The sequence below is a fragment of the Callorhinchus milii genome, unplaced genomic scaffold (assembly GCF_018977255.1).
Source record: "Callorhinchus milii isolate IMCB2004 unplaced genomic scaffold, IMCB_Cmil_1.0 Scaffold3, whole genome shotgun sequence".
Taxonomy (NCBI): Eukaryota; Metazoa; Chordata; class Chondrichthyes; order Chimaeriformes; family Callorhinchidae; genus Callorhinchus; species Callorhinchus milii.
The window spans coordinates 34387558-34402262 of NW_024704744.1; the positions used below are offsets into that span (position 1 = coordinate 34387558).

General features: G+C 38.6%; 1 protein-coding gene across 1 annotated transcript in view; it reads right to left on the reverse strand.

The window, feature by feature from the left end:
* Positions 1–862: 862 nt before the first annotated feature.
* Positions 863–14705, reverse strand: part of slc35f1 (solute carrier family 35 member F1) — a 162482-nt gene continuing 148639 nt past the window's right edge. Inside the window, exon 8 of the mRNA XM_042333671.1 lies at positions 863–1952. Within this exon, the coding sequence (XP_042189605.1) occupies positions 1728–1952 (225 nt within the window). The 3' untranslated portion in view covers positions 863–1727. The remainder of the gene's footprint in view (positions 1953–14705) is intronic.

Here is a 14705-nt window from a genome sequence, read left to right on the forward strand (position 1 = left end):
CAAGCAAATTATTTGCCTGCAAGATACACAGTCACAACACTTTACAGTAAATCACATAAACAACAACAACTTATTTCATTTATATAGTGCCTTTCAGATTGGGAAGAGTTTTAAGAAATCCTCCTGATGTAAAAGATGCTAAATCAAATGTAAGGATGATTCATTTTTATGTTATTATTACATCTTTGTTGATTAAATCCACTTGAATCTTTTCAAAATAATGCATGCCTCATTTCTGATGATGTGTGTTTTTTCTCATTCATTTTATCATTGGATTCCTTTTTTTAATCACTGCCACTAATCTACACATTTTCTTTAACATGGAAGTTCAGTACATCTCAAACAGATCCTTTTTTGTGACATACAGTTTTTCTCTATTTCTGTGCTGACAAGGGCTGTACTTGTTGAGGAATGTGGATCTTTTGCACTTAGGGATTTGGAAAACTATTAGCATGATGTGGGTAAACTCAAATTCCAGCCATGACGAAGGGTTGAAACCTTGCTGACAGTGGCAGACACTGACAATCTCAGTTTCATCAGAGTAAAAAATAAAAATCCGTATTGGAGCGTTTTATCCTGAGAAGTGAATCATTTAACTGACCAAAAATACATTGAATTCTTAATTTGATGAATAATTAAACACATTCACCCCTAAAAGACACATGAGCTAGATCCACGCCTGCATTTTGTCAAATTAACAGCTGCATATAACATTAATTTCCCTGAATCATGAGGGTATTTTTACTGCATTGCGTAAATATGTAAATTGCCATCATTTACAGTTTGAACACAATAACTTTCTGGTCTATTTTTATCAATGCTGTGTTGAGTAATTATTGGAAACACCAGACGGGAGTCTGTGTTGTGATATTATCTTTCATAAAGCATTTATTTGAAAACATCATACAGGCATTACATTGTCACAGCCAGTCCATAAAGAGCATGCAGATATCAAAAAGATAAAGGGCTTCTTTCAGTTGAACTGTGCAGTTTTTGGTTTGTTTTCCTGTTACGGTGTTGAGTTAACTGTGCTATGTTATTGTATTTATTTCATTAACAGTAGATTTCTACCCATGGGGTACAGTCCATACTTTTTCTACCTAACTGTGAAGTATACTAATTGTTAAAGCAACACAAAGATACTACACATCTTTTTCAAAAGGTTAACAGCACAAGTTAGCAAATTCTAAACTATACAATAAACCATTCTAGAAATGACACAGGTTCAGAGGTCATATAATGGTGCTTCATACAGAAAGAAAGATAATGTCACCCTTTAAATGACTTCTTAGATGGCCTTAACATGGAAACATTTATGTGCAAAAAGATGGGAAAGTATGGAAATGAGAAAAAATACAGTGCATATTTAGACTCAGTTAAAATCCCCCTTATACCCATACAGTGGTAGCGATATATAGACTATATTATAAAAAAGTGTTTTAGATGGCACTTTTTTAACCATCAGTTGATTGCAATGCACTTTAAAAACTCGTAGTCAGTGAACTGACCTGGATATACTTTAAACCCAATTGTCTCAAGTTGCAATTTACTAAAATCTATAATTAGTAAAAAGAATTCTAGAAATTTGGCTTGAAAAATAAATACTAAAATGCAATAAACCAACCAAAAAATAAGAAGGGAAATGAGGTGATGTAAACATAAAAAAAACAATCCAGGAATACAGATCAAGGCTCACTGAAGTGCCAGAGAGTGTGCTCAGTGTCTTCTTATGGGACTCGGACATGAGCTTCCTCCTCCGTCTCCTGGCCTAGGCTGGAGTAGGTGACTGATGGCTCCATTTGTCCAGTGGATGGTATCTCTATCACAGGACCGACTGGATTGCGGAATTGCTTGTATACGCGTGGATCTTGGGCCACGTAAGTAGATGTGGAAGTGTAGAGGATTAATCCCAGTATGATCGTGAAAAAAGACAGAAAGTAGAGTCCTGAAAACTGAACGAGGAGAGAATACGTAAGATCGCTAATAAACAAAAATGGTTACACCAATACCGAATGAACTGAAAAAGTAATTTGTGACTCACAGATAACACAATTTATATCCAACAGAAATATGCCTCCTATAGTCCAACAGTGTTTTGTTATATAATAATACTGTGCAAATGCATGCCATCCCACTGGGAGTATCCTGTACATTTCTGAGAATTGTGATTGCAGTAGCACTGGAAAAAGTAGAAGGAAGACCTATTGAATTATTATAATTGGTTCTATTCTTATCATAACAACGCTGAAGCCATGCACACAATCTAAACAATGCACTTGTGATTACTTCTTTTCTATTACAAGCTATTGATATAAATTGTGTATCTATGAAACAGAGCAATGCTGAGAAATTGCAGAAACTGGAGATGTTTACATGGAGAAAAGGCAATCTTAATGAAGTTTTCTAGTTATTGACAAATAGACTCCAATAACTTATTTAATATCATCAGAGGTGCAAAACAAGGGGTGACTGTTTCAAAGCGAGAGGATGAGGGTGAATATACAGCTTAGATATATCTGCTTGCACTAAAGGATAGTTAATATATTTACGCAAGGAAGTGGATAGTGTGTATAGAGATAGAGAGAATTGGTGTATGAAAATGGGACTGGACAAATGGGCCTTTCCAGTCCTATACATTCCATGCTGATCTCCCAAGTTAGGGAGGTACCATGGAGTCGGTAGGGGGCAGTATGAAACTTAAAATGTGAAGCAGTGGTAAACAGCAACAACTTGCATTTATATAGCGCCCTTCACAGTGGCGGAGTTTCACACCGAGGGAGAGAGGGAGGGGACACGTAAGCATATTTGAAAAGGAAGGTCTTTAGATGGGATTTGAAAATGGGGTGGGAGGGGACAAGACGGAGGGATTGAGGAAGAGAGTCCCAGAGTTTTGGGGCGTAGTGGCTGAAGGCACGGCCACTGCTGGTGGAGCGGAGTGAACGAGGGACAAACAGGAAGCTGGAGCCAGCCGAGCATAGACAGCAGGTGGAGGAGTGGGGGGGTGCGAGGGTATCAGTGGATTTGAAAACGAGTGAGAGGATCTTGAAATTGATCCATTTGGTAATTGGAAGCCAGTGGAGCCTGGCAAGGACTGTGTGATGGGAGAAAGGAGTTTTGTGCAGGTGAGTATCCGGGCGGCGGAGTTTTGAATTAGTTGAAGTTTATGTATGGTGGAGCTGGGGAGACCAGTGAGGAAGGCTTTGGAATAGTCCAGTCAGGAAGTGACAAATGTGTGGGTTTCGGCTGCTTTGGTTGTGAGGTACTGATGGAGGCGGAAAAAGTTTTATAGAAACAGAATATTGGGGTTTAATAAGAGGCTTAAATCTAGAAATTCATAATGTATAAATTGAATTTTCTGGAGACAGAACTCTTCTCCTCCCCTTCTACACATGACCATTCTCATTGCCATCACTTTATAAGTTGATTGTGCATTTAACTCTGGCTCATAAATTGTTGCATTGAATTGTCATTAGCAGTTTTTTGTTTAGCAAAAAGCCAAGAAGCTGCTAACCCGCAGTCAAAACACTGCATGTAAGTACACTGTTTGACCCAACTTAAGGGGCATTGGCATTGAGAAAAAGTAGGAGAGGGGAGTGTTTTCTTCTCAGTCACATCTAACAATTCCTAATCGGTACATTATTACTTTCTAAATTTAAACCATATGTTAGGTCCCATTTTTAAGACTGAGAAAAAAACATTCTGCAAAATAGGTAAATTATTGATCCAACTACTAAATCATGGTCTCAGTTTAATGCGGTTGTTAAATATTTGCCATGGTATTCATCATGCTCCAGTGTGCACCACCTTACATAACTGTCAGTCCTTGATTAATCGTCAAGAACAAATGACTGGTTCACATTCCAAAACAATGACAAAACCTTTATTCAAATGTTCTTTTCATGTCCTGCGTGTATTGCAGGTCCCCTACTCCCACTGTGCATATTTCAGCAATAATTCATCTAGATAACTGAACCTGAACTGTTCTGTTAGTCTGGTTAATCTCCAAGAAAACACATGCTTCATTTCACCTTGAGCTACTCTTTGTTGTGTATTGGAATGAATCAAAGAAACACATTAAATGGAAAATGTTGCTCCTCAGGTCATTTTGAGCTGAATGATGTTTAATTATTTTTTACATTTTTGCAATGGTCCAATGCATTTTCCTACGTTTTCACAATTGCTTTCCTCACAGCTAAGCAGGTGTGCTGTATTCTAATTAACTACCGCCTCCTGTGTCTATTTTCTCCCCCTTCTTCTATTTTTTCATATTGAGGGCTACTGTGACTGCCATATGTGCTACTCTGGTGGGGCAAGTGTCACCTTGCACAAGCTCTCTGATCAGTCAGTAGGTGACACATTACCACATAGCTCAAACTTCCTCAGCTCCCAATCCTTCTGTACAATCTACAACACTGAAACAGGTCATTCAGCCGAATTAGTCCATGCCGGTGTTTATACTTCACATGAGAGCCTCCACCCCTTCTAATCCCCTCTCCCTCCCCTCCCCCTATACCTTCTATTCTCAGTGATGCACCTCACTATCCCATATGTGATAGGCACTGTATGAATGCAAGTTGTTGTTGTATTCACTTCTCTCTCATCTATGCACCTAAGTATACAGAATCTCTCATGTCTGGCATGGCACATTTGATGAATCAAATGAAAACTCAATGTTCCTAAACTAAATTAAATGAATCTTATCAGTTTCAAGCAATCTCTTCATGGATGCAAGTCCAGAGCATTTGGCTATTAAATGCTAATCGGCACTAAATTGACAGCTTCAATCAAAATGCACAAGATAGCTGATATGGAATGGAAATGTCATATTGGTGAAGGGGGACTGTTAAGTATAGGTATAAATATTATTTTCAGCAGTATTCTTAAGGACCCTTAATATCAATTTTTGCTGACTTTATTTGAAAAATAAGTTTTGTTCAATGAAAGTCGATTGGTAAAACAATATTTTTTTCCCCTGAATTTGATCTAAAAAAATGATTTTACCATTTATTTTTCAGTGGTTCGAGCACAGTGGGATCCAAGAGTGTGTAAGCACGCACCACATTCTGAATCCATTTATGACTGTGTTGCTCAGCTAAGGATCTGTCATAACATCACGTGCATGCGCATAACTGGATTTTTTAGTTGGAGTGCAAAGGCAAGTCTTGAATAGAATAGAATAGAATAGAAGGAGTCATAGAAAATTAGAGATTCAGAGGGAGAATGCGAGAGAGAGACTGCGGAAGTGTCAGAGAGTGAGTGTGGTAATGAGAGTGAAGAGCATAGAATGGTTCTATGGTGAGAGTATAACTTTTAGTAGATGAATTGGTTAGTTAGCACTGTAGCCGATTTGTATTTTACATGATGTCCACCGTTTGCTTATGCGCAATGGGGATGGTCCCAATTATTGTGGTAAATACCACACGCTGCGAGATAGCACTTGTCAAAGTCACAAACGACATTCTCTCTATCTGTGACCAGAGCTCCCTCTGCCTCCTCGTCCTCCTGGATCTTTCTGCTGCATTTAACACAGTCAATCACGCCATCCTCCTCCACTGCCTCTCCTCCCTCATCCACCTTAGTGGAACTGCAGTCACATGTTCGAGTCCTACTTAACCAACCACCTCCATTTCATCTCAGCAATTGGTTTCTCTACCCAACCCCGCCTGGTCCATCCTTGGCCCTCTTCTTTTCCTTATCTATATGAGTCAGTGGGTAAACTTCCACATGTATGTGGATGACACACAAATCTACTCTGCCTCCTCCAGTACCAGCTCCAGCTCTGCCAATGTTCTATCAGCTTGTCTGGCAGACATCAAGGCCTGGATGAGAGTAAACTTCCTGCAGCTGAATATGGACAAAACGGAAGCCATACTCCTTAGTTCCCATCAATGTCTTCACTCCTGCGGATCTAAATTCCTCAACCTCCCTGGACTCTCCCTCAGACTCACTGAACCAATACGAAACCTAGGCGTCCGGTTTGATCCCCAGCTGTCATTCCTCCCCCACATCCGGTCCCTAACCAGGACCTCCTTCTTCCATCTCCGCAACATTGTCCGCCTCCAACCGTGCTTTACCCCAAATGCAGCCGAAACCCCCATGCATGCGTTTATCACCTCCTGCTTGGATTACTCCAATGCAATTCTCGCCGGTCTCCCAGCTCTACCATTCAAAAGATCCAGCTCATTGAAAACTCTGCCGCCCACATGCTGGTCCGGACCAAACTCCGTACCCACATCTCACCAGTTCTGGCCAGGCTCCACTGGCTCCCCATCACTGAACAGATCGACTTCAAGATCCTCACACTCATGTTCAAATCCATTCACTCTCTGGCACGTCCCTACCTCTCTGATCTCCTCACTACCCAATCCACCACTCAGCGCCTACACTTGACTGGCACCGGCCTCCTGCTCATCCCTTGCATCCTCCACCCCACCATCGGAGGTCACACTTTCAGCCACTACGCCCTAAAACTCTGGAATATTCTCCCTCAATCCCTCTGCCTTGCCTCCTCTCTCACCTTTTTCAATCCCGCCTGAAGACTTTCCTCTTCGACCGTGCTTACAGCCACCTCACCCTTCCCCCCGGTTCGGAGTCAGACTACCACTGTTAAGCGCTCTGAGACCCTAACCTGAGTGGAGGGCGCTATATAAGTGCAAGTTGTTGTTTTTTGAATCAGTTGCTTATTGGATCAGTAACTGTTCAGCAGTAATTGGTAAAAAACATATCTTCAAACTATGCCATACTGCTGCAGACTTGGTAGCATTTGATCCTGATGAAGTGGAGAAATGTTCTATTCTGCTGCACTGACATTCTCAGTTTGATGATCACAAACAATGTTCTTGTGTGTTTAATCACCAGACTGTTATAAATGTTCACCCACAAAACACCTCACACAACTTTACAGTATATCCCGCAAAGCACTTTGGCAAGTCCTCCTGACATGAAAAGTGTTAATACCAAATGTAAGGGTTATTATTAATATTGAATTGCAATATAAATAGTTTAACATGTAGCTTGGTCAATGTATCCAAATGTAACAGGATAATAATAATAATCCTTGCATTTGATATAGTGCCTTATCACGTCTTTGAGATGTCTCAAAGTGCTTCACAGAATATACTGTAAAATGAATTGACTGTATATTTTGTGGGTGAAACACAGCACGATCACACAAGTTAACACATTCAGTGTACACTTTCCTTAAGTCATCTAGTAAATGTTAGTTGCAAAAACAATTGCTTATTTCACTGATTCGTATCTTCCAACATTTATACACAAATGAATACAATATCTACATATCCACCAATTTCCTCCAGCGAAACATTTTGTAGACAACCTTCCTGCAGTACTCAGAAATCAAAGCCAAAGATGAAAAGGATTGAAAAGTCAGAAGAAAATTGCTCTGCTGGAAGCTGGGTATGTCCACAACAACAGCACCATTCACGCAGGATGGCGTCTTGGAGAGCTGACTGCAGCAAAGCATCAAGTGTCATACAATGCAAAAGATAATTGTACTGGTTTATAAATAATTGAAATCTTCTACAATACTTTCTAAATTAAATCCCCTGTCCCTTATCTAATTGAATAAACAGAGAATCCCAGGCATTGAACCGCACCATTGCAAGAATTAGACAAGGATTGACGGAGTGTAAGTATGGCTCAGACTTATTGTAATTGATGCATGTTAAAAATATGTTACATTCCTGATAGAAGAATAACACAAAGCATGCTGCCTGATGTGTAAGCTCTAATGAAAGTTTTCATATACTGTAGATTCAATTGCTGTAATATTTCTGTACTAAAACACAGTAAACTAGAATTCTAGAAAAAATCATAGAATTATACAGAATCATAGAATCATAGAACACAGAAGGAGGCCATTCGGCCCATCGTGTCTGTGCCGATGCACACTAGTATCACTGCACAAGAACAAATAAAACCACACATTTTTGTTCAATTTGTTGGAATGAATGGTTAAATTCCTAGCCAATATTAAGCAGTGTTTTTATATATTCAAATCTACATTTGATGAGAGATCTTATAATGTTTTAGATCACATCAGTGTGTAAATTAAAGATATCTTATTATGTGAACCAAGCAATTTGCACATTATAATGAAGTCGACATTTCAACAGAAGTCTTACAACAGCTTCAGATTCAATTGTTTAACCAGATTTTCTTTATTTTGTTAGCAAGAATAGCCAAAATAATTTAATATTGCTTGCTGTATTCAAAAATATTTAATAAATGCAATTTTATGGCGTTTAAAATGCTAAACCACAAGACTATTTCTACAATACATACAGATGCTGCTTCAGCTGTAAAATACTGTGAGGATATTGGGAAGTGGTAAGCAGAATTGTTTTTGACATGACAAGGTTTGAGAAATCTCGATGGGCTATAATGGGTAATAAGGGCTATAATCAAATGCAAATACAAAATGCAAAAGCAAAAGGTCAGTGAAGTGTAGGTGACTCAAGTGGAGAAAATGAGGTGGCTTAGGATAGAGTTGGTGGGCCAAGTGGCCTGTCTCTGGGCTGTAACATTCCATGATTGTAAAGAATTTGTGATTAAAATATTATGAGGCCCTTCTCCAGTTCAGTCCTCCCTCCAAGGACAGAAATTGCATCTGCAAGCCTGGCTACTTGTTCTTCCACTGAGGGCCTGCTGATAAGCAGTTCAATGGTGTTGACCAATAGTTCAAATCATCAATTATTACGAGAGACACGTCTCTCTATGTCTCTACTATATTTTTATAATCTCAGACCAGAGTTTACAAGCTGTAACTCTAAAGCCCAATACTAAATTGCTCTTCTAGGATGTCAACCTATTAGTTATTAAAAGCTGTGTTCATCTTCAGATATTTATAGCATCATTAGGGAATAAGATAACACTCTAACTGTTGGCCCAATACAGATATTAAGAAGTCCTTTACACTATTGTGCATCGCACGTTGATTAAAGCTTCCAACAACACAAAGCAGTTTGCACCAAACCAACCATATCAATCAAACAGTGTCTTTCAAAAGCACTATAAATTATGTTTGTGACATATTAGGGCATCATTTCCTTGATGTCTCTTAAGTGATTCCTTTGGGCTGAGTGAAATATGTACTGCTAAGTAAAGAAAATCAATTAAGCATATACACAGTATATGTCATTACAATTTGAAAAGCAGCCTGTGCAACCTTGATTCTCAACACTGAATTTCTAAACTGGGCAGCCATTAGGAAAGATGGACAGAAATCATTACATTTCCTGTGTAATGATTGAAGAAAGCTTTTGTTCTCTCACTCCTCTATCAGTGCTCAGTCAATGCACTTCTTCAATCTGTGCTGATTTCAGAGGCTTACAGCTTTCACACAGCCTGTGATCATGTCAATACAGACAATCTTTTAGAGATACTTATTTTCTCTAACATAATGGGTTCATTGTAAAGATAGACTTTCCTGATCAATCACCACTTTATCTATAATGGATGAGAGGAAACATGTAGATGCACAGTTAGTTGATAAGCCTGAGCTGAAATGTTAGCTTTTCTCACTAATCCTTTTTCTGTGAGTTAACAATATGCAGTTACCTCGTTTTTTTAGACATTCGCTTATCGACCCATTTTTTACACTGCTCATTTCATGTTTTTTTTCCTGGGGTCTATGTAGAATTACTGTAGAGATGGTCAAAAACCAGACTTTTGAAAAAATACAGCACCCAGAAATGTCAATAAACCTCCATTCCAGATGATAGAGAAGCTAATTTTAGATCTCTTTTGCACACACTGGACAAGTCAGGTTCCCTATGTCTCTGATTGCTGAACTGGAACACATTACACCTTGTAGATTAATGTCAACTATATCTGAACTGAAAACAGCAGCAACTCACTCGAGCTCTTTTTATAGCCATTGCTTCTGAATGCCACTGCCCACAAATTCACAACTGTAGATAAAAAGATGTGACCTGGATGTGGTATGTTATGTGAGTTATTTAACCCACATGGCATCACTGAGAGAATCACGGGTGCCCTTAAATATATAATGCAGCAATGAAAAGATTACAAAATTATGTTTAACCTATTATGATCAGTTGAATTTCATTTGTCACAAGTGATCGAGAATATCAAAAGTTGTTGGAATGGTATATTTCAACAGGTAAGTAGACAGGTATATGAAAGTTAAGAGATTTTAAAGTGTAGGTGAGGGCTGTGGGATTGCAGGAACAGCTTGCTTGATGGGCTGAATAGCCTCCTTATGTGCTCTACATTTCTATGATTTTGTGGAGGTAGTTCTCCAGTTAAATAGAACGCTGGCCAGACATCATTTGGTATATAATGTTAAATTTTGAGCCCTAACCTTGGAGAATATCCAGCAACATTTCACTGTACCTAAACCTTGAGCTGAAGGAGTTTAGCTTTGATGAGAGGCTGGATAGACTGAGTTTATATTCCTTTAGCAAATAAGATTAAACGGTTGATTTGTTTGAAATATTTAAAATAATGAAAGCAATTCACAAGTTGAATAACAGACACCTCTTCCCTCTGTAGAGGGAGCTATTACTAAGGACATAGCACTACATTAGAACTAACACAATCAGAACCGAGGTCAGGAAGCATTTCTTCACACAGAGGTTTGTGAAGATGTGGAATGCTCTGCTCCAAAAATCAACAGGGATATTTAAAAGAGAAGTAAATAAATATTTGGGTAGTAGCGAGGTATGGAAAAAGGGTTCATATATCTGACAAAAGATTTGAGAGAGCTTGACAACAACAACAACAACTTGGATTCATATAGTGCCCTCCACGCCGGATGGTGTCTCAGAGCGGGCTTGACAACATGATAAGGCACTGTATCAGATGCAAGGATGATTATCTTATTTTATTATGATGATTTAATAAACTGATGAAACGGGCTAAATGAGCTGAGTGGCTTTCTCCTGTTTTCCTACATTCCTGTTAATTACAGAAATGATTTGTCACACCATCACTTCTATGTAATACCACTGCAGTCATGATGAAGATTCTCAGTATAGGAGCGGACACATGCTCCCATGCACAAATTGGAATTTGAAGAGTCACAATGTAGTCTGTGTGCATAATTGATTTACTCGCTGTAGCTATCCTTGCCATGGTTAGTAAGTAGGATGTGATACAGATTTTACTAAATGTGTTTGTAATTCCTCATGGCAAAATAACAATACTTTTAATTTGGATTATACAAGGAGACTTAGTCACTCCTAAGGTATCCATTTTGAATGCTTTGGCGTAAAGCCAGATAAACTTCAAAGAGAAAGCTAACTATAATGGCTTAGAAAATCTGAGAATAGATTCCATTCCGCACGAAACAGTTGAACAACAATCATCGTTGAATAAATAAAATGTGGAAAGTTTGAAATGTTTAAGTACAGTCTACCAGTTCCAAGACAATGTTGGACACACACAAGATATCCAATGTATATGTAAAACTAACAAACAAACCAGTGTATCCCTGAAACAGTAAATGTAGTTTATTTCCTGGTAATGCACTATTGACTGAACAGTCTTGATAGTACACATCCAATCACTGGATACCCAGCTACTGGATCCTGTGTTGCTGTCACCCTTTTATCTATGTTGTGTCACCGCCTGTGCACTCAACAATAGATGGTTAATGCACAAGATATTCAGTGGTACTATAAATGAACATTGCTTTTTCAAAACTAAACTATCCTGTTTAATCATACTGCATATGATTAACAAAAAAAATCAATTCCTAAACAATGCAATTTTAATCTTTCATTTTTGCAATGTAAGCAGAAATGTTCCATCAAATCACTACAACTATCTTTTGACCCACCAGTCAAATTTAATTGCAGAATTACTAAAATGTAGACTTGCTTAGTTTATAATTTTTGTAATCTACATTGTTGCCATCCTTTGGGGCTAGAGAATATAAAGCTCCTCCTTGCTTGTGATTGTCAATTTCAAAGAACAAAATGGTCTAAAGGGGACTAAAACACAACAAGTTCAAATCTCAGGCCTTAATTAAAGAATCCAAATATGGGCTCATTCAAATAATTGCAAGTATATCACACTGACTTACGGCAACTCTGCTCCAAATATAGATTATTTTGGAGAAAGATCCTGTGAGTCACAGTGACGTGTGTGAAATACTTCCAGATACCTTAAAAAAAAAGAGGCCCATTTAAATCGGAAGTTTTAGACCCCATATAGTAAACCAATGAGTTATTGTCAAGGAAAGAATCCTAAGCAGTGTGTTCCTGGAGGCCCACAGTCAGAAGTGCTGCAGAATACTGAATCAAAGATTAATGGGACATGGGCCTCACCCAGCATGTCCAAACACAGTGAGTTCCTGAATTTAAAAAACATTAAAAAGGAATTGGATAAACAAAAGTGTTTGGAGAGGAGGAATTGTGACAGGAGTAGTCATCCAATGAAAGAGCTCGAACCAATATAGACTCAATTCACCAAATGACCTCCTTTAGTACTGTAAGTCAAATGATTCTTTGAGTTATTTCCTCAAAGGGGGATTGCATCAGGAATTCAATTAAAGCTATAGGTCCTGTTGTTTTGATAAAGCTTTTTTCACTTTCTCTGTGTGTGCTCAGCTAAGCTGCTTTCCTAAGAGTATTCCCTTGCTTTCCTTCTGTGAGCAGCAGAGAATTGGGAAAAGTACCTATCAATCGGAGGTTTGGTGACAGCCTACAGCTAGGCACAGGAGGCCTAGAGACACTAGGAACAAATCTCCAGAAGGTCACAGGGAAGGAGAGCTGCACATCAGGGAAATTACAAGCATTTCTGCGAGAAACCCGCATTTCAATGCTTTCCACGACACCACACCGCACAATCAATCTAGCTCAATTTGTGGCACTCTCATATCTGAGTACAAAGGTTGGCAGTTCAAGTCCTATATCAGTCTAGGCTGATTCTTAAATGAGGTCCCATCTGTCTATTCAGTGGGACATTAAAGATCCTATGGACTGTTCGTAAAGAGAGTTTCTCACAGTGTTGTGGTCCTGGCCAAAAATCCGCCAGATAAAATTCATTTCATGGCTGTTTGTGGGACATTATCGTATGCAAACCGGCTGCTGCGTTGTCTATAGTAAATCATGTGAAGCACTTTGATACGTGCTCCCAACATGAAAATTCAAATTAGATTGAAATGTAAATTGCTCCTGTTTTTCTACAAGAGAATTTTGTTTTAATTTCTATAATCTCCCCTCCCCAACACCCCCCACCCACCCCACTAACCCTGAAGATCCAGAGAAAATTTGAAAGATGTGAGACAAAGGATATTCTCTTATATCTCAAAATAGTTAAGTTTTAGCCATGCTGTGCAATGTGGGGAAGATCCTAATAGTTTTGTCTTACTGATCAACCAAAGAGGAACAGCTATAAACTGAAATTGGGCAAGATAAACATAGACTAAGATGTAGGTCATTCAGCCTATCTAGTCTGTTCCACCATACTATTGGTATGTCAGTCTGGCTCAGTCGATAGCACTTTTGCCTCTGAGTCAGAATTCTGTGTCTTGGAACCTATATAGAACCGTAGGTACAAAATAGCTTTGAGATGTTTGTATTAAATGGAGATAAATAGAAAATCTGGAGAAATGGGATTCAAATATTTTGCTCACAAAATATACAGTCTCATTGCTTTACAGTATATCCTGTGAAGTGCTGTGAGACACTTCAATAATGTGATGTAATATTATTATTAGTGTCATTTGGAGCCATGATCAAGATGGGAAAGGAAGGGTAATGTGGAACTAAACTGGGACAAAGTCTAAAAACTACAAAATAATTAATGATGTAACAAAAAAAAACACAGGCAATAGACAGGAGGGAATATTAAAGTAGCAGCAGCATCTTGATGTTGACAAAGCACATAGAATGTGATTGATTTTCATTTTCATGATCTATCATTGCTTTTGATCTCTCCATCATGCTCAGACCAGTACTGCAAGTACAAAACTACACTGAAGTAAGGCTGCTAATTTATTTAGGATTCAGTTTTGTTTTTACATCAGCAATAGTTTTGGCAAAGGACTGGCAGAACTCCACACTGTCACTACTGGGAAAAAGATCTGAATACAGCAAAGCCTCACAACATGAAAGTTGCTTCTCTGTAATGGCACTAAGTGATACAAGAATGATCAGTCGCTTATGTTTTATTTATGGTGTCAGAATGGAATTCTTACCAAATCCTGGGTACCAGAACAGATTGATTGCTGAGAAGAATTCCATCAATATTGACATTTTACAGCTTCTAAATTCGTCCATGCATAAAGTTAACTCAATTGGGTTCTGCCAATTATGGCTGGCTACACAATCATGCATACCATATGCTCATGCACCCAATGAGATCTAAATTGGGAAATTTAGCAAAAGAATTCCCAAGCAGCAATGTCAACTTCACGCAAAAGTGAGACTGCTGTATCAGTAGAGGCTCCAGGGATATGGCCGTGACACATGCAGAATTCAACAATTACAAATCCTTTTGTAAATCTCGCAATTTAGACGCCATAGTCTGACATACACAGCAGCCAAATTAATTACACAATTGCCCCATTGTGCAGTTGCCCTGTTGAGACCCAGTGGAATTAGTTCTACCCCAGAACTGCTCCACTCTATCTTGTAATATGAGTCTAACTATTGAATCAGACAATAAGGTCTCTGTCAATTTATAAGAGTGATAGAAACTTCTCGATCTTTTCA